The 23,023-nt window shown below is 37.9% G+C and overlaps 1 protein-coding gene across 2 annotated transcripts in view; it reads right to left on the bottom strand.

Moving 5' to 3' along the window:
* Positions 1–5,538: 5,538 nt before the first annotated feature.
* The window catches only part of hipk2 (homeodomain interacting protein kinase 2), a 133,900-nt gene continuing 116,415 nt past the window's right edge, over positions 5,539–23,023 (bottom strand). Inside the window, exons 8-15 of one of the 2 annotated variants that reach the window (XM_079825759.1) lie at positions 21,710–21,839; positions 18,810–18,931; positions 14,654–14,784; positions 11,516–11,695; positions 11,052–11,381; positions 10,334–10,581; positions 8,648–8,808; positions 5,539–8,563 (exon numbers count right to left, since the gene is read on the bottom strand). In XM_079825759.1, coding sequence (XP_079681885.1) covers positions 8,102–8,563; positions 8,648–8,808; positions 10,334–10,581; positions 11,052–11,381; positions 11,516–11,695; positions 14,654–14,784; positions 18,810–18,931; positions 21,710–21,839 — 1,764 coding nt within the window. In that variant the 3' untranslated portion in view covers positions 5,539–8,101. Of the gene's footprint in view, positions 8,564–8,647; positions 8,809–10,333; positions 10,582–11,051; positions 11,382–11,515; positions 11,696–14,653; positions 14,785–18,809; positions 18,932–21,709; positions 21,933–23,023 lie in introns of both variants that reach the window. The other variant, XM_079825758.1, reaches the window with a different exon arrangement.

The raw sequence follows: 23,023 nt of genomic DNA on the forward strand, positions 1-23,023 counted from the left end.
CATGACACAACGGGTGGTTTTATTTTCATAAATGTCTGGACCCTGTTTGAGCATCACTCACTTTCTCAGATGCAACCGCTCTGCGAGTCGGGATTGCACTAAATCCTCCCCTGACAGCAGGATTTGGAGTCTCTTGTATGGGCTCTACGGTCATTGGCTCTCCGCGCCGTCCTTCAGTAATCCGGGTTAGATTGACACCTCCGCCGGCGTCTGTGGTTTATCGGCCAGGCGCTTTGTTGCCGGCTCATGTGTGGCTGCATATTCTGCACCTAAACAAGATTATTTTTTTAGGAAGTTTTTACATGTTTTTATTTGTCAAAACCGAGGAGATTCTGATCATCGTTAAACGAGTCGCTACAAGAATCTATTCGAGTTTGGTAATGTGACAGCACACTCTAGTGGCCATTGAGGGCAACGGCGTCTTTTGGTCATGAAAAAAAACAAAACAATTGCAACACTAATGCATCTGAATCCTGAATCCTTTTTGTTTCCAGCGTCGTTTATTTTGTTGAAAGAAAGTGGTAGTTTGTTATAATATGACTGATTATATAATTGCAGGTTCATTCGGTGCCCAAAGTCATTTTTTTCCTGCTTTTTTCAAATGGTTATATTTTAAATTATTTTAATAATTTGTTACTCGTGGATCACAAGATGTTACAGGCCATAACAATATAATATTTTTATATACTTATATAACTGAAAATCGTGATTTATTTTCCCCCATCACGTATCATTGTGTAATCAAAATATTTCATTTTACCTTTGCTAATATTTCATTTATTTTACTAGTAACTTTCCTAATTCTACAAGATTAAATTGTTTAATAAATATAACTTTTATCCTATAAAAATGTATGACCATAAATCTTGCATCAATTCTGTTACCGTATATACTTATAGCCTTCAAAATGGTGGGATTATCTCCCAGACTCCCACAACTATGTAAGATACAGGAAATTTCCCTCACTGAATTACTAAAAGGTATGTATGTGTGCTCTCTCTGAGAAAACATTTGAATCTAAAAAGTTCTTACATCAAGAGTTATTTTGTAAAACGTCAAAACGGTAACAATATCAAAATGAAAACAGAATTTGTCACTGATCACACAGTAGGTTGTTTAAAAGTCTCTTAATCATGATTTCATTAGTACCATGTGCTCTTAGCATTTATGCTAGCAAGTGGAGATTTGGCTAAAAAGTTTAAACCTGTCGATTCTGTTACTGTCAAACTCTGTTACCAAGGTAGAGTAACAATGTTGACAATATGTAACAGAATTGACAGTAACGGAGTTGACAAAGAATACTATAAACGAAATCTGTTTTCCCCCCCATAAAAGTAACAAAAATGTTTAATGTTTTGTGAGAATCTCTCACAATCAACTAAGAAAATACAGTTTATTATTTATAATTATAATTGATATTTATTTAAAATCTTAAATGTGTATGTGTATGTGTGTATACACGCACACACACACACACACACACACACACACACACACACACACACACACACACACACACACACACACACACACACACACACACACACACACACACACACACACACACACACACACACACACACACACACACACACACACACACACACACACACACACACACATTTAAAATAAATATAAATTATAATAATAAATAAATAAAAAAATCTATTTTAAATGTGTGTGTAAATATGTAAAAAAAATCATACAATTTACCCTATATATGTACATATATGTCAAATTTGATACATTATTTTACACTTTTTATATTGCACTTAGCTGTATTTGGAAATTAATTAGTTCTAGCCTTCAAAAAATATAATATGATAACATCACATATGGCAGATGCTCATACAAAACCAAGACGCACATTTGTGTATTTAAAGTTGTCACTTCTTACTGAAATAAGAGTCCCTTGCTGTGAAAGCCCATTTTCACTACTAGATGAGCTTTGTGCCGCGTTTCACTTGCACTGCGTTAGTCTGGTTAGTGTGTGCAAATGTGTAGCCTTTTTTTCCCTGTGTATAAAAAAAAAAGGATTGAGGTCACCAGGAGATAATTATTTTCTAAACAAGAAAGAAACTCACAATGACAGCATGAAAATACAAGACCGATGCCGTGACTTAACAGTTTAATGTAAATCCAAGACAAAGTGTGATTACATTTCTACACATATACAATATGCATATGTGAGCATACAAATTTCCTTTAATAACTCGATTCACCTTGGAGACCGAAAAATGATCAAAAGTAACAGTGAATAACAAGCTATAACATAGTTCACCACGACGCGAGCCCCTTCACACCCTACAGTTAGTAAATAGAACGATTAAAATAACTATATTCTTCTATAACCCCCAGGTTCGTTAAAAATCCTCCATGAATTTACACTGCTATCATTAGTTGTCGAAGCCTAATAAAATTCACTCAGCTTTTTTTTTCTACAACGAAAATTATTAAGAGAAGCACACAACATTTGTAATGGTAACACAAGCGCTTAGTAGCAAGTACTCAATTTTTAGGAGTTAAATCATTCTTATTATTGTCATTATTATATTCATTTTAACATTCTATAAAGCCAGTAAAATATCCATTCTCATAGCATACTTAATAATATTAGCCTAAGGTACAGGGTACATATAATGCTACGTTAACAGATTGAAATAATGAGACATCACACTTCTTCAAATCTCCAATAAACAAAGCAAAATTATAATAATTATAATAAAAAAAGGACAATAAACAAAGAAGTATACCTGGAAATACTGCAGCACACAATAGCTTTGACAACAACTAATGTGATACACACTACTGAGAAAACCATACAGCAGTCGACAAAAATCAGGGGTCGGGGGTCGGATGCTTTCTTAGGTCTTGAAACATTGTAGAAAAATATTTAGTTTTTACATTTGACTGTGAATGTTCGCTGCTGTGCAAGTAGAAAATTGTTCACGTCTTCGATGGCTGCACAAACGGCTACGGTGCATCACAGCTACATAACAGGTTACTGTGGCGACTCGTGTGATGAGTGACGTTTCTGTACAAATAAGTTCACTTGCATTCACTGGTGTTTCTTATCTATTTGTGATATAGGTTACGCTTAACACGCTTGTAGTAATGTCACTCCGTAATACACACTCCTGACAGCAACTATGCAGTAGATTAAACAACAACAAAAAAGTTGACCGATGAGTGTTCTTGGGCATAATGATTATTGTTTAGCTTTCTTTTTTTTTTTGGTTCTAAAACAACATATGGAGATGGCCGTATTGTCATATTTGGCCTCTTAGCACATTCATTCAAGTTCAATGGTGCATTTAACCCCTAATGCTTCCGTTTCAGCCCATAGATGAGAGACAAAAAATAGGATGGAAACAATTCTGGAAGTACTGTGGCCACTTCAGTGACAGAAAATAAACACGCTTTGAGTTAATTCATGATCATGTGCTTTAAAAGTGTTGATTTGGGTGCCATCCGAGGATTTGACTGGCATGAGATGTCAGGAATGTATTTCAATCCTTATAATCCATTGCTTTCTGTAACGTCGGAAGTAGGATTTTGATTGTAAGTTGTATATTTGGGAAGCTAAACGTGTAACAAAACCCCAGGCTTCACAAAAATCACCAATACAGCACATATTCATGGTTCCTTAAAGCTCAGCGCGCCGTTAATAAAGGAGAAGGCAGTATTTTGACATAAGATGGAAAACAAAAACGTAAATTTCATGAATGCTTATTTCTAGCACATTTTGGTTGCATAATCTTCAGTGATGTATACAGTTCGGACTGAATCTCAAAGGAAAAAAACAACACAACATTATGACTTGTTCATAATTCATACATTTACATTTGTAGAGCCAATAGGGCTTTCTATGATTTAAATTAAGAGTTAAAACATCTAGTGACTTGCATTTCAGTGATAACTAGCCAGAGATTTCCAACTGTGTGTATCAAATATGTTCGTTTCAAATTTTACATTCATTTTGTACTAGTGACCAGTTTAAAGGTAGCAGTACTGATTCAATTCACTACATGGAGCACTAATTTATCTCTGTGATTCTTAAAACCAAAATAATAACGCTTACAAAAGCTGAAATTTAAAGCTGCAGTGTATAATTTCTGTGTCACTAGTAGTGGCACCAAACAAAATTGTATAAAAATGGATTCAAAACACTCCTAACTTTCCATTGGCTGGCCCATCTCACACCATTGGTTGATCCTATGTTGCTATGTCAAAGCGAAGAAATGTTTAAAGCCCCACAGTGTTTACACTCTTCAGGAGTAAATAATTACACACCGCAGCTTTAATAAATTAAATAAAGTGTACATCGACATTTTCTTTTTTTCTAAAAAATGTAAGGGCCTTATTTTTTTTTTTTACACATCCACTAATTAGATCCAAAATGGGGACTTTTGTCAACACTAACACTGACAAAACGTATGAGAAAGGTACAAAACACTGGATCATACTGTGCTAAAAGCAACTGCACGAAGATCTGAGAGAACATTAGAGTGAGAACAATCTCTATTTTGCGTTTGCCATCTACAGGTTCCTTTCTGACACCGACCTGATCTAACCTGTTTTTTTTTATGTTTTTATTTTTCTAAATGTCAGTGAAACTCATTCTGTCTTCTCCATTACAGCAAGAGAGACGTCTGCACATCAACGACATGCTGAATTTCTTTGGTGGGAAGAACCAAAACTCCTTAAATGCCAGCGGAGTCCCAATTTGGTCGTACAGGTCGGTCCCTGTGAGGTGAGACAGACTGGAGACTACAGATCAGTGCAGTCAGAAACGGCTCCTTCCGGAATGGAATGTTTTATATGGGAGTATCATCGAAGGAGCCTTTCTTAACTGTGTGCTTGAATGACTGAGCATCCAACTTAAGCTTAAAAAAAAACATACAACAAAAAAAATCCTATAGGCATCATAACACACAGCTTAATGAATCAATCTGACAAGCTATCAAACTGAAGGCTCGGGTACAACGTGTGAGATCTTGGCTGAGCACTTGGACAAAGTTTATGCTTCCTACCAGACGAGGGTCCACATATGAATACTAAACATCACAGTTACATATCGACCACCAGAAATCAAACAAATGATGCTTGACATAAAACATGAAAAGATAATAAACATCCACAAACATTATTGCAACACTCTCTATGAGAAAACATTATACCTAGCGAAGTAAAACAATAAAATAGAAACATCTCAAAGTAAAAACTACTTCAAATGCAAGTGTTGAGGCGTGACGTGAGGGCAGAAAGGGATACATTTGATACTCCATCAGCATGTGCCCATCAGAAGATATAAAAACAAAACTAACACTGTGTCCTAACCAGGCGCATAACCGCCACATTATCACAGACAACCAGAACATGTCTGATGTTTAGCATAAAGCTATGCGGATAATTTTGGACCAATGAGATTTCACTTTGGGCAGGGCTACCTAGCGCATCATCGCAGAGATAGCCTACGAAAAAATGTCCTGTTGCGCAAAATACTAAATTCCTTTCCTTTTTATTAATTTTAATTCATTCATTATTTTGTTATTATTTTGAAGTCCTTCGTTGCCATACTTAAACGATTATAAAAACGAAGTTAATTTTTAGTTTTTTTTTTTGCTTCCTTTTAGTTTGGGGTTGGTAAGATTTTTGTTATGTTTTATGCTCACTAAGGCTGCATTTACTTAATTAAAAATACAGTCAAATATTGTGAAAAATTATTACATTTTTAAAGAACTAATTTCTATTCTAATATATTTCATCTAATTTAATAATGCTGAATTTGCAGCATTATTACTCCAGTCTTCAGTGTCACATGATCATCCAGAAATAATTATATTATGCTTATTTGCTTCTCAATAAACATTTATTTTATTATTAACAATGTTGAAACATTCTGCTTAATATATTTGTGGAAACTGTGATTTTTAAAAAAATATATAAAGTTTAAAAGAAAGGCATTTATTTAAAATTGTATTATAGTATTATAATATTTTTTTTACTATAACTTCTGGTCAATGTAATGCATCTTGGCTGAATAAAAATATTAATTTCTTAGCAAAATCTTACTGACCCCAAACATTTCAATGGTAGGGTATATAAAAGTCTATATAAACTTTCCTTGTCTTTTTAATTGGTTTATTACAGAGCACATGGTTAGGACACAATGTGAACGATTGGCTAGCATATTAACGTTAAATTAAGCAGCAAAAAGACAAGCATTGGCCCACAGTTTTCTACACTTTCATTACCTCTTTACTGACAGGACGTTAGTGATTCCTATGGTAAGACAAAGCCGATTTAGATTTCCGGTGCATGTTGTTGCAGATATCCTCATGCAACGAAACCCCAGAGTGTACGTGAGAATAAAAACCCCACAGACCTTCGTAGAACCTCGAACGAACGCTTAAATCAGAGTGTGGTGTGCAGTCGGGCTGCACGGCTTCCTTCGGCATCCACCAACGTGCTCAAAGCCAACATGCTATTCTCATTAAAAATGTGGAATTTGCCCTCTCCCTCTCGCTTTCCCAACAACTCCCATCAAAATCCACAAGCACCTCAGTCTTTCCTACGCCTCACAAGACTCTCCTTCTCGAACCCTCCCAGGTTTCTGAACCAAGTCCAGCCTTCCATAAACAGACAACCTCTTCAGACCTGGTGTGTTTTATTTAATTTGAAACAAACTGTGCAGCCCATTCTCCAACTGATTGAACGATACTTGGCTTCTCCCATGAAATATTCATTTAGTCTCCCTTTTACGACATATACAGCCTTAAATCAGTGACATCGCATCGATTGCAAGGCGACTAAAACGCATAGCTACGGTATGTACAGTAAATACGCTATATATAATTATATCCACTATCCAGAACAAAAGTTACTTATCTTTAAATGACAACTTTGGTTCATTACCCCAGGCAAGTATCTTTAAATGTAAAAGATCTCATGCACGCTAAACGAGAAGCGTTTAAATAACGTTTAGGGCTAATGCTTCAACCTGGAACTTAAAAATAAAACCACACGAAACAGCTCGGATGAAGATGTTCAACCTAGGAGCCAACTCTCTGACTAGCATCTGGTTCTAGAGGGTTTCCAGCCAAGTAAACTGTCGTAATATATGTAAGGCACTACGAGGTAACAATGATAAACCTAAGACTGTGGAGGAATACGTCGCACAGATGTGCTGAGCGCACACATGCACGCAAACGCACGACCGACTACCATGTTGAACATGCCTATGTTATTGTAACCACTTTGTGCAATCACATTGAAAGAGGAAAAACAAGAATCTATTGGTATAAGAAAGGTTCTTCATTAAATCAATGGGTGCAGACTGCTACATTCTACAAAGAGGGGCCCAGCTAATGTTCTACGGTATGACAAACATTTTTTTTTTTCCTAAATGTGAACACAAACAAAGAAAAGTCTATAAATACACTAGAAAGTTTAGTCGTCCTATTTCCAGAAGATTCCTCCAGGTGTTTTTGTCGGAGAGCGCGGCGGAGTATGCACAATACCGTTCGCCGCAGGTAATTTGGAAACGTTTAAGACAGTTCAAGGCCATCGTTATGTTTTTTTTTTTTCTTTGAAGAGCAGCAGATATCCGTATTTCACCTTATCCCAAAAAAATTCTCGTAGGAATTCAAAACATCCACGTCGTGACCTCGACTCAACAGTCGGTGAATGATTTCTTTTTTTTTTTAAAAAGGGAAAAGCAAACAAAATCTCCGCCGAGCGAAACTCTGTCTCTCCCAAACGGCCTGTTGTAAAAGAAACTAACAAAAGCAAGAACTCCTTCTTCGACTTCTGTTTTAAAAGAAACAAAACCTCCAGATCACAAAAGAAATTGTTAACTGGCCCTTTTGAGAGGGCAAAATAAAACTCATCTAAAAAGAAAGCGCCTCAGTACCCTTCTGTTCCCTCTGAGAGTACACTTCCTCTATCCATCGGCATCTTCATTGTCTTCAAGTTTAAGCATGAAAGGAACAAGGGGATGGGGTTAAGGGTTGATAGGCTTCAGCATGTCTCTCTGTCTCTAGGTGGGATGAGGGTAGAAATGGTAAGCAGCGATTGGCTGGGCTCCAGTGTTTCAGCTTTAGAGGTAAGGGTACTGGTTCATCTTGGTGGGGCTCAGCGGGTATCCAGTGTAGACAGTGGAGGCAGGAGAAGCGCTGATGTAGGTCTGGTGCGCAAATTGGGCTTGGTACTGGCTGTGGTGCAGGGTGGGCGAGGGCAGCACGCGGTGGCCCATGCTGACAGGCACCTGGTGGACGATGCCCGGCGGGTAGCTGGCGTGCTGGACTGCGTGACGGGCCGAACCCTGCGAAGCGACCAGGTGGGCCACCGTACCGGTGGAGCCCAGGGCTGTGGGGGCAGTGTAGGTGTAGAGGTGTGGTTGCCCGGGCAGATGAGGAGCGGCCAAGTGGGGATGAACATTAGCTGTGTGAGTGGGGCTGTTGTGGAAGGAATACTGAGCCTGGGTGGCCATTGTGGGGGTGATGTAGGCCTGCTGACGCCGGTGACCTCCGTTGCGCTCAACTGCCATGTGCTGCTGAGCCTACACAGGGTAATATCATCATATTACTTTTGTGGATAAATATAGGAACTATGAAAGCAGATATGAAATGCTTGACTGTAATACCTGGCTGAGATTTAGAGGCTGCTGCTGAAAGGGGTGTGGCCCCGTGCGCTGCTGCCGGTATGATCCGCCTCCAGCCATGCCTCCCGACAAGTGGTTGTTGCCAGACAAGCCCCCATTGGAGATTTTAAACTTGTAGGTGGAGTTTTGGTGGTTCACCATGTCTGTTGGAATTAATGTTATAAAATTTTTTATAATTAACAACAATACAATACTGGCTGTATCCCAATTATTACATGGCTATTTACTGAATTAAATAAATAAATCAAAAAATTTATACATTTGTGTTGGACATATTGATTATTGTAACAAATAAATAAATTAGGAATTTGGGGGAAATATTGGTGACATGTTAAATAAATAAATACATTTGGAAAATTGTTGGAAATATTTATTATATTATGCAAAATAAATTCATTAAAATTGAAAAAAATTAAAATATTTTGAAAAAAATATTGAAAATATTTCACACACACTCACACACACACACACAATAAATAAATAAAAATAAATACATTTGGAAGATTGTTGGAAATATTACTTATTTTAAATAAAAACATTGACTGACTTAATGCTGAAAATAATAATAATAATAATAAAAATATAATAATAATTAGGATTTTTATATTGGTTATATTGTGTTAAATAAATTAAAATGATTTAGAATTTAATTTTTTTTTTTAATTGTGTTGAATAAATAAATTAGCACAGCTATGTAGGAATTAATTTGCCTGGAGCAATTTTTATTTTAGCGGTCCTTATAAAAAATGTTTTTTGACTGCAGAATGCTGCGGTTGACCAATTAGAATAAAGTATTTCCGAGCGCTGCATAATAATGTTTTTAAAAGAATAGTGCTCATTACGCTTGAGCTTTCATTGAAATAAAATATTAGTTTTTATATATATATATATATATATATAATATATATGTGTGTGTGTGTGTGTGTGTGTGTGTGTGTGTGTGTGTGTGTGTGTGTGTGTGTGTGTGTGTGTGTGTGTGTGTGTGTGTGTGTGTGTGTGTGTGTGTGTGTGTGTGTGTGTGTGTGTGTGTGTGTGTGTGTGTGTGTGTGTGAAACTAAATAAATAACTACATTTGGAAAATTGTTGGAAATATTACTTATTTTAAATAAATACATTGACTGACTTATTGCGGAAAATAATAATAATAACAATAAAACAATAATTTGGATTTTTTTTATATATTCGTTATATTGCATTAAATAAATGAATAAATTAAAATTATTTAGAATTTAAAAAAAAATTATATTGTGTTAAATAAATAAATTAGCACAGCTAATTAGGAATTATTTTGCCTGGAGCAATTTTTAATTTAGCGGTCCTTATAAAATTTTTTATTTGACTGCAGAATGCTGCGGTTGACCAACTAGAATAAAGTATTTCCGAACGCTGCATAATAATGTTTTTAAAAGAATAGTGCTCATTACACTTGAGCTTTCATTGTAATAAAATATTCTTCTGACAAATGTTAACAGATCCGAGTTGTTTGAATTACCTCTATAAATAGTTTTTCTATCTATAGCTTTTGAAATGGCACATACATCTGCTAAATAAATCAACATCGCATATCAGAGGCTGTCAGTGAATTGTCACTTTAAATTGATGCTTGATTCAGGCCCTGCCAGATGCCCCTTTTTCTCTGTCATCTTATCAGCCCTTCCCCTGTCTCACCAGGCAAGAGTCTATCACACTCTCCCAGATTCTCGCTGGTCTGACTCTTCAGCGGGGGGATGATGATGGTGCGGGGGTTCCCGTTGCTGTAGTTGTCCAGGACAGCCCCTTTGGAGTCGTAGCTGTTGGCGTTGGGGCCATTAGGCCGGGACTCCACAGCGTAAGGGCTGGTATTGCTGGAGTCAGAGTCAGGGGAATCATGGACCGTCACGCAACTGATGACATTCTTCCTCTGTTTAGATGACGTGCTGCGAGAAGGCAAAACAGGTTCATTGAAAATAAAAACGATATAATATGCAAGTGATTCAAGCATTGTTTTGTGTAATGATGCTTCACAATGTAATATTTATTCAACTCCCAAGACCACCAAATTCATTTCCAAAGCATTATCTAGTATTTTCCCTGAGCTGAATAGACATTTTACGTTTTTTTTTTTTTTAAAGATCAACAAATGCCCCAGGCCTTATTGAGCAATATTCATCAGTTATTCCACAGAATTTTTTCATCAAAATTTAACAACTTTCTTCACCTCTGAAATGATTTTGACAACCAAGCACGCATAGGGAGAGAAAAATGTTAACCAATATTACACCCTAACATTAACACAATCAAATCGTGAAGGATACAATCAAGTCCTGTCCTAAATCATTTCCCACATTCGCTCAAAAGTATGTCATATTACAGAACTAATGTGTATCGCTCGTCCCATTTTTCTGACCTGGTGTTAGTGGGCTGTTTGAGGTCGTCCTCCTCGTCTGTGTCGCTGCTGATGGTGATGATGCTGACAGCTGGGCTGGGAGTGTCGGGGATGACGATGGTTTGACGCGGCGGGTTGTGTTGACCGTGGTGGTCTCGAGTGGTGCTACATGCCTGCTCGCCCCCCCATCCCCCTCCTCCACCACCTCCACAGGTCTGTGATGGGGCACAGTTTGAAGACGGGCCGTTCTGAACCACAGCGCACCGAGGAGGGGTGTTCTCCTTCACTCGTTTGGAGCGCTGTGGTGACGTCACCGGCTGGGTGGAGGGCACGTCGTATGACGACATGTTCCTAAGAAAGAATAAAACCCAAGTTCATTTCAGACATAAAAATGTGCAAAATAATGGGGTTTTTTTATATTATACCATGGCCTTCATTGAGGTACCATTGAAATACCAACATATAGGAGTACTGTGGTTTCTGACCTGTTGTTCATCTGGTGCTGCTTGTTCTTTTTGGAGGTGGAGCTGTTGTTTGATGGCTGTCTCATGACATGAGCCACACCCACGTTGAGAGGTTGCTGAGAGGGCAGGGTGACGTGACCTGCCAGTAAGGCTGGCTGTTGCATAATGGGATTGTAATGGCTGCCATGGGGATGTGAATTCCTGAAACAAAACAAGCATAATTGAAGCATGCCCTACAAAGAGTACACTACCAATCGGTAATGTTTTTGAAAGAAGTCTCTTATGCTCACCTAGGCTGCATTTATAAGATCACAAATACAGTAAAACAGAGTATTATTATGAAACATTGCAAATTTAAAAATGTCTGTTTCTATTATAAAATATTTTAAAGTGCAATTTATTCCTGTGATGTTAAAGCTGGATTTTGAGCGTTTTTTTAGTGTCACATGATAATGTGCTGATTTGCTGCTCAAGAAACATATTTACTGTCACTTTAATGCATCCTTGCGGAATAAGTATTAATTTCTTTAAAAAAATGATTCCTGACACCAAACTTTTGAACAGTAGTGTATATTAATCTATATTAATATTAATCTAAAATAATCTGTTTAATCAATAACGTCTTGCTTTCCAAATAAAAACTTCTAAACATTCTTTCAGCAAGACAAATTTACCTGACAAGCAAGATAATATGATATGCTTAATCCAGATGAACAATATGTAATAGAATGCGACAAAATACACTTACTGAAAGTCTACTTCAATTTTGCTTTTAAAATTTATTTTTTACTTAATACAAAATATTGCTTTGTATTTAGTGCATTCCATTTTGCTCTAGATACCTAAAAATAGTAATGAATTTTTATATATTAATCATTTATTCAAGATACATTCCCTAAAAATATTTTTATTTTAGCATTTTATATGAATTTACTGTAGGCCAATATTTAAATCTTTCAATGTCACATCAAACTGATATAATGATTAAAAATATAATTTTTGTAGTGTAAAAATCTCTGCTGGAGAACAAAAATAATTCTACAAATAAAACAAATTTCAATATTTCAGATGCAATGGTCACCAACAATTTTTTTTAAAAATAATTTGATACTATAGCACTACTCGGATTTAAATACTTTAAGTTACTTTTTTAGTAACTAGAATTTAGATATCTGTGCCATCTTCCACAATCCTAAAACTCCAACTGTATACAACTGAAGAATAAATGCAATGCAACATTTGGCCAGAGGGGGCAGCAGTGACTGCAGCAAATAGCAGAAGAGCAGAGAACAGCAATAGATCTCAGAGGAGGATCTCTGCAGTAAAAGTGCGACACTTTTCCAACCGGACTGGGACTACCGAGCCCTCCAGGCTGAGCTTAAGGCGCTGATGTGATGATCTGCAGATATCAGCACACATTCATCTGTAATACGTTCACATCCTGCAGGTCAGCACGACCGGACTCCATTACCCTGACCTAGCCATAGACACGCTCCTGCACTCACTGTTCTAATACAAGAAACCAACATGAATTTTAAACGAATCCAGAATATAATGAGTCTCAGTCTTAAAATATTCTCTTCCTTCATTCCAAATGAATTATTCAAAGGCATGTTGGCTTTGTAGGTGCATTTGCAGACTAAGCAACCTAGATAATTCAATCTGCTTAGTTAATAATCTAGGAGATTATTAAAACCCAGTGTTGCGGTACTGAACTACCGTGAAATATATGGATCACCAGTCTTGATATCGTAAAAACAGATGGGTTGAGTTCCACATGACCTGTTTATAATCAGCACGGTATAAGTTGTGTTTTCGTGAGGATATAATTGGTTTTGATATACTAATGGAACCCCTTTTAAACATGATGACATTTTACCAGATCTGCTCAGCTAAATAAAAGAAACGAAAAATGAAAGCTTCTGTGGCACCAACATCTCAACGAAATAGAGTGAAACAGTTGGGTTCCAGAAGTAAAAATCACATTTTCTCCACAGGGAATGGATTTTGAATGATAACTTATAAACCTTTAAAGACAGGCCAACTCTGAGCTACAAGGTTGTTAATCAATGGTAAATGCTTTTGTTGAAGTATTCAGCCGGCATTATTTAGAATGATTTTTTAAAATAACTATGTTCAACACTGGAATTCTTGGTGAAAAACAACATTACCTATGATTTTGCAGAGAAATCTCCACCAATCAGATAATTGCGACAATCACATTTTTTACAGTTTAGCACCCAGCCACTACAATGAAATATTGCGAAATACATGGTAGTAAGTCTCCCTACTAAAATATTTGCTTATTTAAAGTATTTCCATATTTTGAAAAAACATGAAAATATGCATATTTTGTAATAAACAAAATCTCTCTCTCATCTATAAATTTAACAAACATCAAAGTTTTATGTTTCTCAATTTTTTTATTAATTTGCAGTGCATCATGGGATTGTAGTTCTTTCCCTTATTAAAGCCATTAAGTACACGGTGTTGTACCTTAGTCTTTTTGTCTAATCTTCAAACTTTGTTGTAATGTTGTGATTCACCTCCTGACTTGTTGGTTTTGGTTCATGGCTTAAAACTCTTAAACAAAGACTTTTTTTAACAACAAATCCCTATGTAAAAAATGTATGCGGAAAATACTTAAAGGGATAGTTCACCCAAAAATGAAAATTCTGTCATCATTTAGTCACCATGAGTATTTTAGTCGCCATGAGTATTTTAGTAAATACTCAAATTAGTATTTCACCATTTCTCAAGTTGTTCCAAACCTGTATGAATTTCTTTCTTCTGCTGAACACAAAAGAAGATATTTGGAAGAATGTTTGTAACCAAGCAGATCTCGGCAGCCATTGCCTACCATGGTGGGGAAAAAAATACTATTCAATACTACTCAATCTGCTTGGTTACAAACATTCTTCCAAATATCTTATTTTGTGTTCAGCAGAAGAAAGAAATCCATACAGGTTTGGAACAACTTGAGGGTGACTAAATGATGACAGAATTTTTATTTTTGGGTTAAACCTTTTAAGGAATCCAGGCAGCTAATAAAGTGGGCGGGAACTGTTGCAATCTATTGCAAAAATGGTGGTTTCTCGAACACCCCATTTGCCAATGGTCAGACAAAAGGGCAGTCAAAATGATTTGGTGTCAACTCACCTCCAGTTGGCCAGAGGCTGCGAGCTGGTCATGGAGTCGGGGATGACGGTGGCGTGTTGCACTGAAGTGTGTGTGAGCTGCTGCCACGCTGGTGGAAGGAGAATCTGTTGAGTACCAGACGGCCAGGCCTGCTGCAAGGTCAGGATGGAAGGAAAACAGAGGGTTAGCACCAAAGAAGTGAGGTACATCTCCAGCAGAAGGTCAAAAACCTACAGATAGTAGAGCACATGTGATCCAATATAGTTGGACACTACAGTCAAGTAGGATATGATGGCTACTAGCAACCAACAGCACACAGACTCAGTGACCTCGTGCTATTTAATTGCCGTCAGTGTAAAGACCCCGTAACCCGGCACATCAAATCGCAGGGTTGCAGCGCAGCTAAACAGGCCAGGGTACTGCACCCACATATTTAGAGAGAGGAGAAAAAGGATATGGCTATTTAGAGAAATGACCGCTAGTAAGTGATAAACTGTGCCAAACAACCACCAAAGGAAAGGGGTCATTTAGTTATTCAAGACACAGTAGAGTCAGCGTTTGGGCCTGGAGACATCACATACTGACAAAAAAATGATTTCCTTACTTTGTATTTTTGTCATGTTTTCCAGTACAGATATTTAGATATATCAAGATACATTTACTGGAAATGCACAATGATTTAATATATTCAATTTAGTTTTCTGAAAAATGTATCAAATTGAGTTAATGCTTAAAACAAGAAAAATATCTGCCAATGGGGTCAGAAAAATAAACTTAAACAGAGGAAAGAAAATACTTTTTTGACCACGTATATGTCTTGTTTTAAGCATAAACTCACTTCATTTTGATTTATTTTGCTTCTCATGTAAATCTATGGTGATTTAAATTTAGATATTTGTACTGGAAAACACAAATATACCAAGTAAGAAAATATTTTTTTTTGCAGTGTAAAATTGTTCTAACAAAATGTATACAGAAGAGATACATTATGACCAATTTTATAACGCATCCATCTTCTATACTAATTATTCTCTTGGTCTGAAAATGAAGATGTGAGCAGGACGGCTTTGAAGAAGCAAATTATGGACAACATAAAAGAGCTCCCTGTGGAATATCAAAAAGCTTGTGCCACTTTCGTTGGAACTTCATTCATGTCTCTCCCTTGATTCCTTGGCACCAGTATCTAGATGAGGGCCTGAGATCGGGCCCTGCATACTGCATACGGCCTTGGCTCCTGCCTATAAAAAAGATAAGACCCTGCCTTAATAAAGAGATGTGGCATCTCCCAGGCAGTGTGCTGATGTGCGAGACATTTTCCAAATCAGCTCTGACTTTAATTAAATTCAGGGGCCCCATTCAAAGGCTTTGTGAGGAGCTGTTTTGTATGGGGGGTGAGGAGAGCGAGGAGTGCCAGGCATAATTTGCCCAGAGACGTGAGCTTGAAGAAGAGTGCCTGCAGCTCTAATAGTTTAATGCAGCTTTATTGATTAGCAGTTTAATGTACAACTAATGAATTGTTTCTTTAATACCCTTTGCACATCTATTTACCGGCCCATCTGTATGGGCCACAGCACTTGCACAAAAGGAGGAGTGATAGGGGAAAAAAGTGAAAAAATGCTTTTACGATGTTTAAAAGGCTGTGATAACACATTTAGCATTGTGAGCGGTATGAATCTGGGCATTTTTCAGGAATTCTGGCAATTTAAGGTCAACTTTATCACAATAGTGCATGGGATTGGCATTATTTGAGCGTTAACAAAGTTACTCTCAAACTATATTCAGCTCATCATTGCCATTTGTTTTAATTTTGAAGTGCTTTAATAATAATATATATAAATATACAGCTTACAGTGTATATAAATTACAGCTTAAACTGGAAAGTTTTTTATTTGACACTTACTTTGCCTAAAAGTGTATACTTTGAGTATGTGTCAACACCTCTACATACTTCTTCCACCCATGACACAAATCATTTAATCAGAACCATGTCCTCAAAGCCCTTTGCCTACATTCTTGACACTTTGCATCCTCATTTCTCACTTTGGGTTGGGTTGTGTAATTGTGCCGTCTGGCCTGGAACGCTAACCCAGATAAGAGTAGAGTTTTCCATGCAAGGCCATCTCTGCGGCTACCCCCCATAACAGCTTTTCTGCCCTCGCGGGGTGAAAGCCTTTTGTCACCCCCAGGGCTCTGAAAGCACCGCCGCTCTCTCGCCAATTGTTTTTGCATTTTCTGCATTCCTGTTCCAGATAAAAGCCGAGGCCTTCTAGAATCCCGCTCCACTGGCACCAGGAGCGATGTGGTCTAGCTGATTGGGTTGAAGGGGGGAGAATGGGCGGTTGAGGCCCTGGAGAAATGATGAACAAGCATCCCCAAAATCTCTCTGGAGAAACTGCCTTTCCCAATGCAGTGCTCCGATTATCACCCGTTGACTTTATGCACAGGCTTTCTTAAACGTGAGGAGGAATAAAGACGCAGTAAAGCACTTAAGCAATAGAGCACCGTCATGAAACAGCGACACAAGCAAAGCTCAGCAATACTGAAAAAGGTTGTCGACGAATTACAATTAGCTAAACAGTTGTGAACCTCGACACCCTGCCTTGCAGCTTTCTCAGCATCAGTAGAATTCATTTAAAGGAATAGTTCACCAAAAACAAAATCAAAAATCTGCATCATTTAGTCATTGCCATGTTGTTTGAAACTTGATTTTCTTTTTTTTCTGTGGAATAAAGCTGAATGGAGACTGCAAAAACATTGTAAAAAAAAAAGTATCATAAGAGTGGTACATATGACGTGTGCGCCAGATTTCAAGTTTTCTAAAGTCATATTATAGCTTTGTGTGATAGACAGATCAAAATTTAAATATGATTCAAAATAATAATTCATCCACAAATTGGGTATTGCTACTTCTAGAATAGATTTCAAGAGCTTCAGTAAATATCACCTTAAATTTCAGTCTATTCCTCACACATCGCTTCAGAATATTTGTAAAATAGCACATATGGACTACTTTTCTTTATTCTTTATTTTGTCATTTTGGAGCTTCACAGCCCGTCTTCCTTCACTTTTATTAAAGGTGCAGTGTGTAGTATTTATGAGGATCTATTGACAGAAATGCAATATAATATTCATAACTATGTTTTCAGTGGAGTATAAAGACTTTACATAATTAACCGTTATGTTTTATTACCTTAGAATGAGCCATTTCTATCTACATACACCACGGGTCCCCTTACAGTGAAGTTGCCATTTTGCGACCCACCATGTTTCTACAGTAGCCCTAAACGAACAAACTGCTCTACAGAGCACTAGTCACTCTCTGCTCTCTCCGACAACAACATTTTTGTCCTGTGTCGGCCCCCGTCGCTTCTCTATGTGCTCAAAAAGGAGGGGTGAGCGTTGGAGGATACAATTCACAACCTCACTGCTAGATGCCGCTAAAATTCACAAACTGCACCTTTACATTTAAAATTGTGGCCAGAACATTGCTCAAAATTTCACCTTTTATGTTTCACAGAAGAAAGAAAGTCACACAGGTTTGAAAAGAGATGAGTGTGAGTAAATAATTTAAATTTTCGGCCGAACTATTCCTTTAAGCAGAAGAGTAAAGTCTTCAAACGGCAGCTAGAGCTCAGCTCAGCAATACTGAAAAATGTTGAGGATAAATTACAAATTAGCTAAACGTCTCTGAACCTCGCCACCCTGTCTCAAATTTAAAAGCCGTCTGGGCCCTTCCTTGCGGCTCCAGAGGGTAGACAAATCCCTCAGCATTCACAGACCTCATTTAAAGCCAACCTCACGCTTGCTCATCAAAGCGTGACTTCCTCTAACTCCAGGAAAGGAGCAGAGTTCCCTGGACCTTAGTGGGAGCAGGAAAGCAAACCATCAGTGGGGTAAAATCTCTGGCAGGGGAAAGGCAGGTCACTCCAGTTGATACACAGCAGAGCATACTCAGATAAATTCATCTATTTGCCATGACATGAGAGTCTTCTTGATTTTGTTAAAAGGGAAAGTGAATTATACTTTTATCATTAAAACAAAGTAGGTCATGCTAATTGCTCTTCGTTGGAGCCAAACTTGGATGTAATTGAGAATTTGGGAAAGGCTAAGGGGTTTAATTAGTTTATAAAATGTGGCATTGTATTGCTATGGCAATGGGGGCAATTTCTGGCTATACCTGTGTCAGAAGGCCTGGCTGGATCTGTAGAGGCTGGGCACCAGGGGCCTGTGTTACTATGGGAACTGCATTCTCCATCCGCACTGAGTAACCAGTGTGTTTAGAGGGTGATGCTTGCAAACCTGGGAATAAATAACAAGGTAAACATAGTTAGATAGCTTAAAGGGTTAGTTCACCCAAAAATGAAAATTCTGTCAGTAATTACTCACCCTCATGTTGTTCCAACCATGTAAGACCTTCGTTCATCTTCGGAACATAATTTAGTATATTTTTGATGAAATCTGAGAGCTGTCTCACTCCTCCATAGGCTTTCAGAGGGAATGAAACTTGATGGCCCAGAATAGTAAGTAAAAACGTCATTTAAGGAGTCCAAATGACTACAGTGGCTCTGTATTAAGTCTATCATGCGACGAAAATACTTTCTGACGAGAGTTTGCGGGAGTGCCACGACGCATGCGCGAGAACTGAGATTACGGCGTTCTTCTTCTACTACTACTTGTTACTGGCTGCAGAACGCCGTAATCTCAGTTCTCGCGCATGCGTCGTGGCACTCCCGCGAACTCTCGTCAGAGGCTCAAATTGAACAACAATAATAGTGGGATAAAGTCGTTATTTTTGTTGTTTTTCCGCTCAAAAAGTATTTTCGTCGCATGATAGACTTAATACAGAGCCACTGTAGTCATTTGGACTCCTTAAATGACGTTTTTACTTACTATTCTGGGCCATCAAGTTTCATTCCCTCTGAAAGCCTATGGAGGAGTGAGACAGCTCTCAGATTTCATCAAAAATATACTAAATTATGTTCCGAAGATGAACGAAGGTCTTACATGGTTGGAACAACATGAGGGTGAGTAATTACTGACAGAATTTTCATTTTTGGGTGAACTAACCCTTTAACCAGAAATTAAACTTCTGTCATTATTTACTAATTTCGTAATTTTACTGTATGACTTTTAGAAGATTTTTTACGCAGATCTCCCAATACAACGACCACATAAAACACCACATCATAAAAGTAGCCCATTCAACTACACTACCGTTCAAAGGTTTTTAAAATAACTCCCTTAGGCTCAACAAGAATGCATTTATTTGATCAGAAATACAGTAAAAACAGTAATATTGTGAAATATTGTTACAATTTAAAATGACTATTTTCTATTTTAATATGTTTAAAACATATTCAGAATTTTTCAGAAGCCATTACTCTTATCTTCAGTGTCACATGATCCTTCAGAAATTGTGCAGTGTATTTTCTAGCCGTATGATAACTGAAATTTCCACTTCTCATCCTTGAATCTGGAAGCAAGTGTCAGTGAAATATCATCAGTGTATAACAACGTAAATTTTTGTCTGTTCATCACATAAATCTATTGTATGGTTTAAAAGGCATTGGAATGTAGTGCACTAGTTGTGTGGACCACTTTTTTGACACTTTAATGTTATATTTTTGTCCTATTTGTCTGATCTAGATACAATAAACTGTTGTTATATGTAAAATGTAAAGATTTTTTAAAAACAGAAAAAAATAACAGCAAACTAGTTCAGAAAGATATTAGGGTAAGTAAATAAGGCAGAATTGTAATTTTTGTGTAAATGAGACATAGACAAAAATTTAAATGACCATTTTCAGGATCCAGAAATATAGTAAAGACATCGGTAAAATAGTCCATGGTTGGTTCAACCTTAATTTTAAGAGATGAGAAAACTTTTTGTTGTCTGGCTATAACCAGACTACACTCAATTTAAATTTGAATATTCGTCTGGGGAGTCTGCTATGTCTTTTCTACTGCATAATTCAAATGACTCTGTACACAATTGGATAGTCCTTCAACCAATCAGACCACAAGAGGCTTGATTCAACGGGCAACGACCCATCGCTTCTCTATCCGTCATCGTATTAAACCCGCCAATAGCGCGCCAGGTGGATAAGCCAGTCTGTGATTGGTTCCCGCAAAAGTGTAACAGAAGCAGTAGAAATGAATGTATGGGTTTTCCAGACTGAGCTGCAGGGCGAAATCAAATCGCCGGCAGATCAGGCTGGGTTTACCCAGTCTAAACTTTTTGTGCACAAAAAAAAACAAAACAAAAAAATTTAAAAAACGACTTTATTCAACAATTTCTCGAGTCTGTCAGGCTCTTACGGCATTGACGTAGTGCAGCGCTTCCAGAACGGCGGCTTACCATTGGCCGAAGCATGCATGTGATTCTGACGCAGGAGCTAGCCAATGGTGAGCCACCGTTCTGCCATAGAACTAGGAAGCACTGCACTGTATTTACTACGTCAACAGCGTAGGAGACTGACACAGACGAGAAGAGATTGTTGAATAAAGTTGTTATTTTGTTTGTTTTTTTGCACACAAAAAGTATTCTGGTCGGATCATAAAATTAAGGTTGAACCACTGTAGTCACATGGACTATTTTAACATTGAAAGTGGTAATTAAATTGCAGTCTATGGAGGGGTCAGAGAGCTTTCGGATTTCATCAAAAACATCTTCATTTGTGTTCCGAAGATGAATGAAGGTCTTACGGGTTTGGAACAAAATGAGGGTGAGTAATTAATGACAGAATTTTCATCTTTGGGTGAACTAACCCTTTAACTTTGCAACTTAGAGCATTAGTAGACTGTCTTCTTAATATCTGCTTACACTTTATTGTGATGGTCCCCCAACAGACATTCTACTAACTATAAGTAAGTTTGCACACATGTCAACTTATTCTAACCCTAACCCTACCAGTCTACTACTCGACTAACACTCCATTGAGTGCATCGTTACGTATAGTCCACACAATATGTTAAAGGGACCATCACAATAAAGTGAAACCTAATATACTGTATGTAACTTAGCCAAAGATATATCAAGAACATTGAGGGTTTCGTATAAACTAAAACAGCTCTCACCTTGGAAGCCAGGTGGGCAGACGATGAGGGCCTGCTGGAAGGGATCGGGTCGGGCGGCGCAGAGTTGTGGCGCACCGGGCTGGAGGGGCATGGTCCTGGGGGCCACGGCAGCCATGGGGGCAGCAGAAGGCTGGTAGAGTGCAGATTGGTAATTTAGTATGGAGACATCAGGATTGGTAAGGGAAAGGGTGGCACTGGTGGAAGAGGGAGCCAGGTTGGTGGCCTAAAGGAACCGATGGGATCAAACAAACAAAGAAACAAAGACAAACAAACAAAAGCATGAGGAAGTGGGTGTGGGGATTGGGTGGAACAACGATGAGAGGGAAAATTTCAAAGAATAGCAAATGATGAACAAACTCCTTAAAATATTTCTCAATATGCAGGATGGATGTACAAACAAAAATGCTGATGAAAACTGCAGGCGCAGGAAGCATGCTCGATGTCAAGTAATTTCTTAGAGCCGATACCACAAGCCTATTCTGCAATATTAACAAAATCTCTCTATTAGATGTGCAGACAGCGTTAGGGTTCAGGCATGTTCTATAAAATGACTTATTGAGCGTGAGGGAAGAGGAAAGAGGAGGTGAGAGAGCTTCAATCAATGCTCTTGTGTTACAGTCTCCATCAATGCTAGGACCCTTCAACTCATTGAATTTGCTCAGTCTCATTAGCAGCAGATAATGATCCCTCTTCGCGCTAAAGCTATGATTAAATATACACACAGATCTAACTGGTGAGGGGAGAGAAAATCTGTTCTTCAAAGCCTCTGCTCTAGATTTCCCCCTCCAGTGCTTTTTAATCCAGCCTGACTGCAGCACATTCATCTGTTTATTCATCTATCAATGTGGAATTTGCGCCGTCTAGGAGGTTTGATGAACGAGGGAACTCCCACTCCCCCATCTAGAATGGTGAACCGAAAGTGCTTCTCAAAAGAATTGTATGGGTCCTTCCATCATAATCACTCTCTCTCTATAATGAAAACACAAGCCAAAAATATAGCCAGAAGTAAAAATAGGAGTGCGGTAACATCGCCAGAGAGAGTACATGGCTGCTCAATACAAAAAAGAAGGTCAGAGCCTTGGCTTAGCAGTAAGTGCACATGTCCCAGCATCAATATTTCGAGCTTTGGAGCTCATTTGGAAAATTAGTAGGCCAGGCTTAAACCCACAAGTTTCCATGCGCCTGTTCTGAACTTCCAAAACCAAAAGAAATGGTCTGAGCTATGGTGTAGTGGTCGGCACACATGCTCAGTCAATATGTTGAGCCATGGTGCTAATATGAGAAATGTGGGTTTGAGTCTGGCCTAATCAAGTT

The sequence above is a fragment of the Gobio gobio genome (assembly GCF_949357685.1).
Source record: "Gobio gobio genome assembly, chromosome: 9".
NCBI classification, from domain to species: Eukaryota; Metazoa; Chordata; class Actinopteri; order Cypriniformes; family Gobionidae; genus Gobio; species Gobio gobio.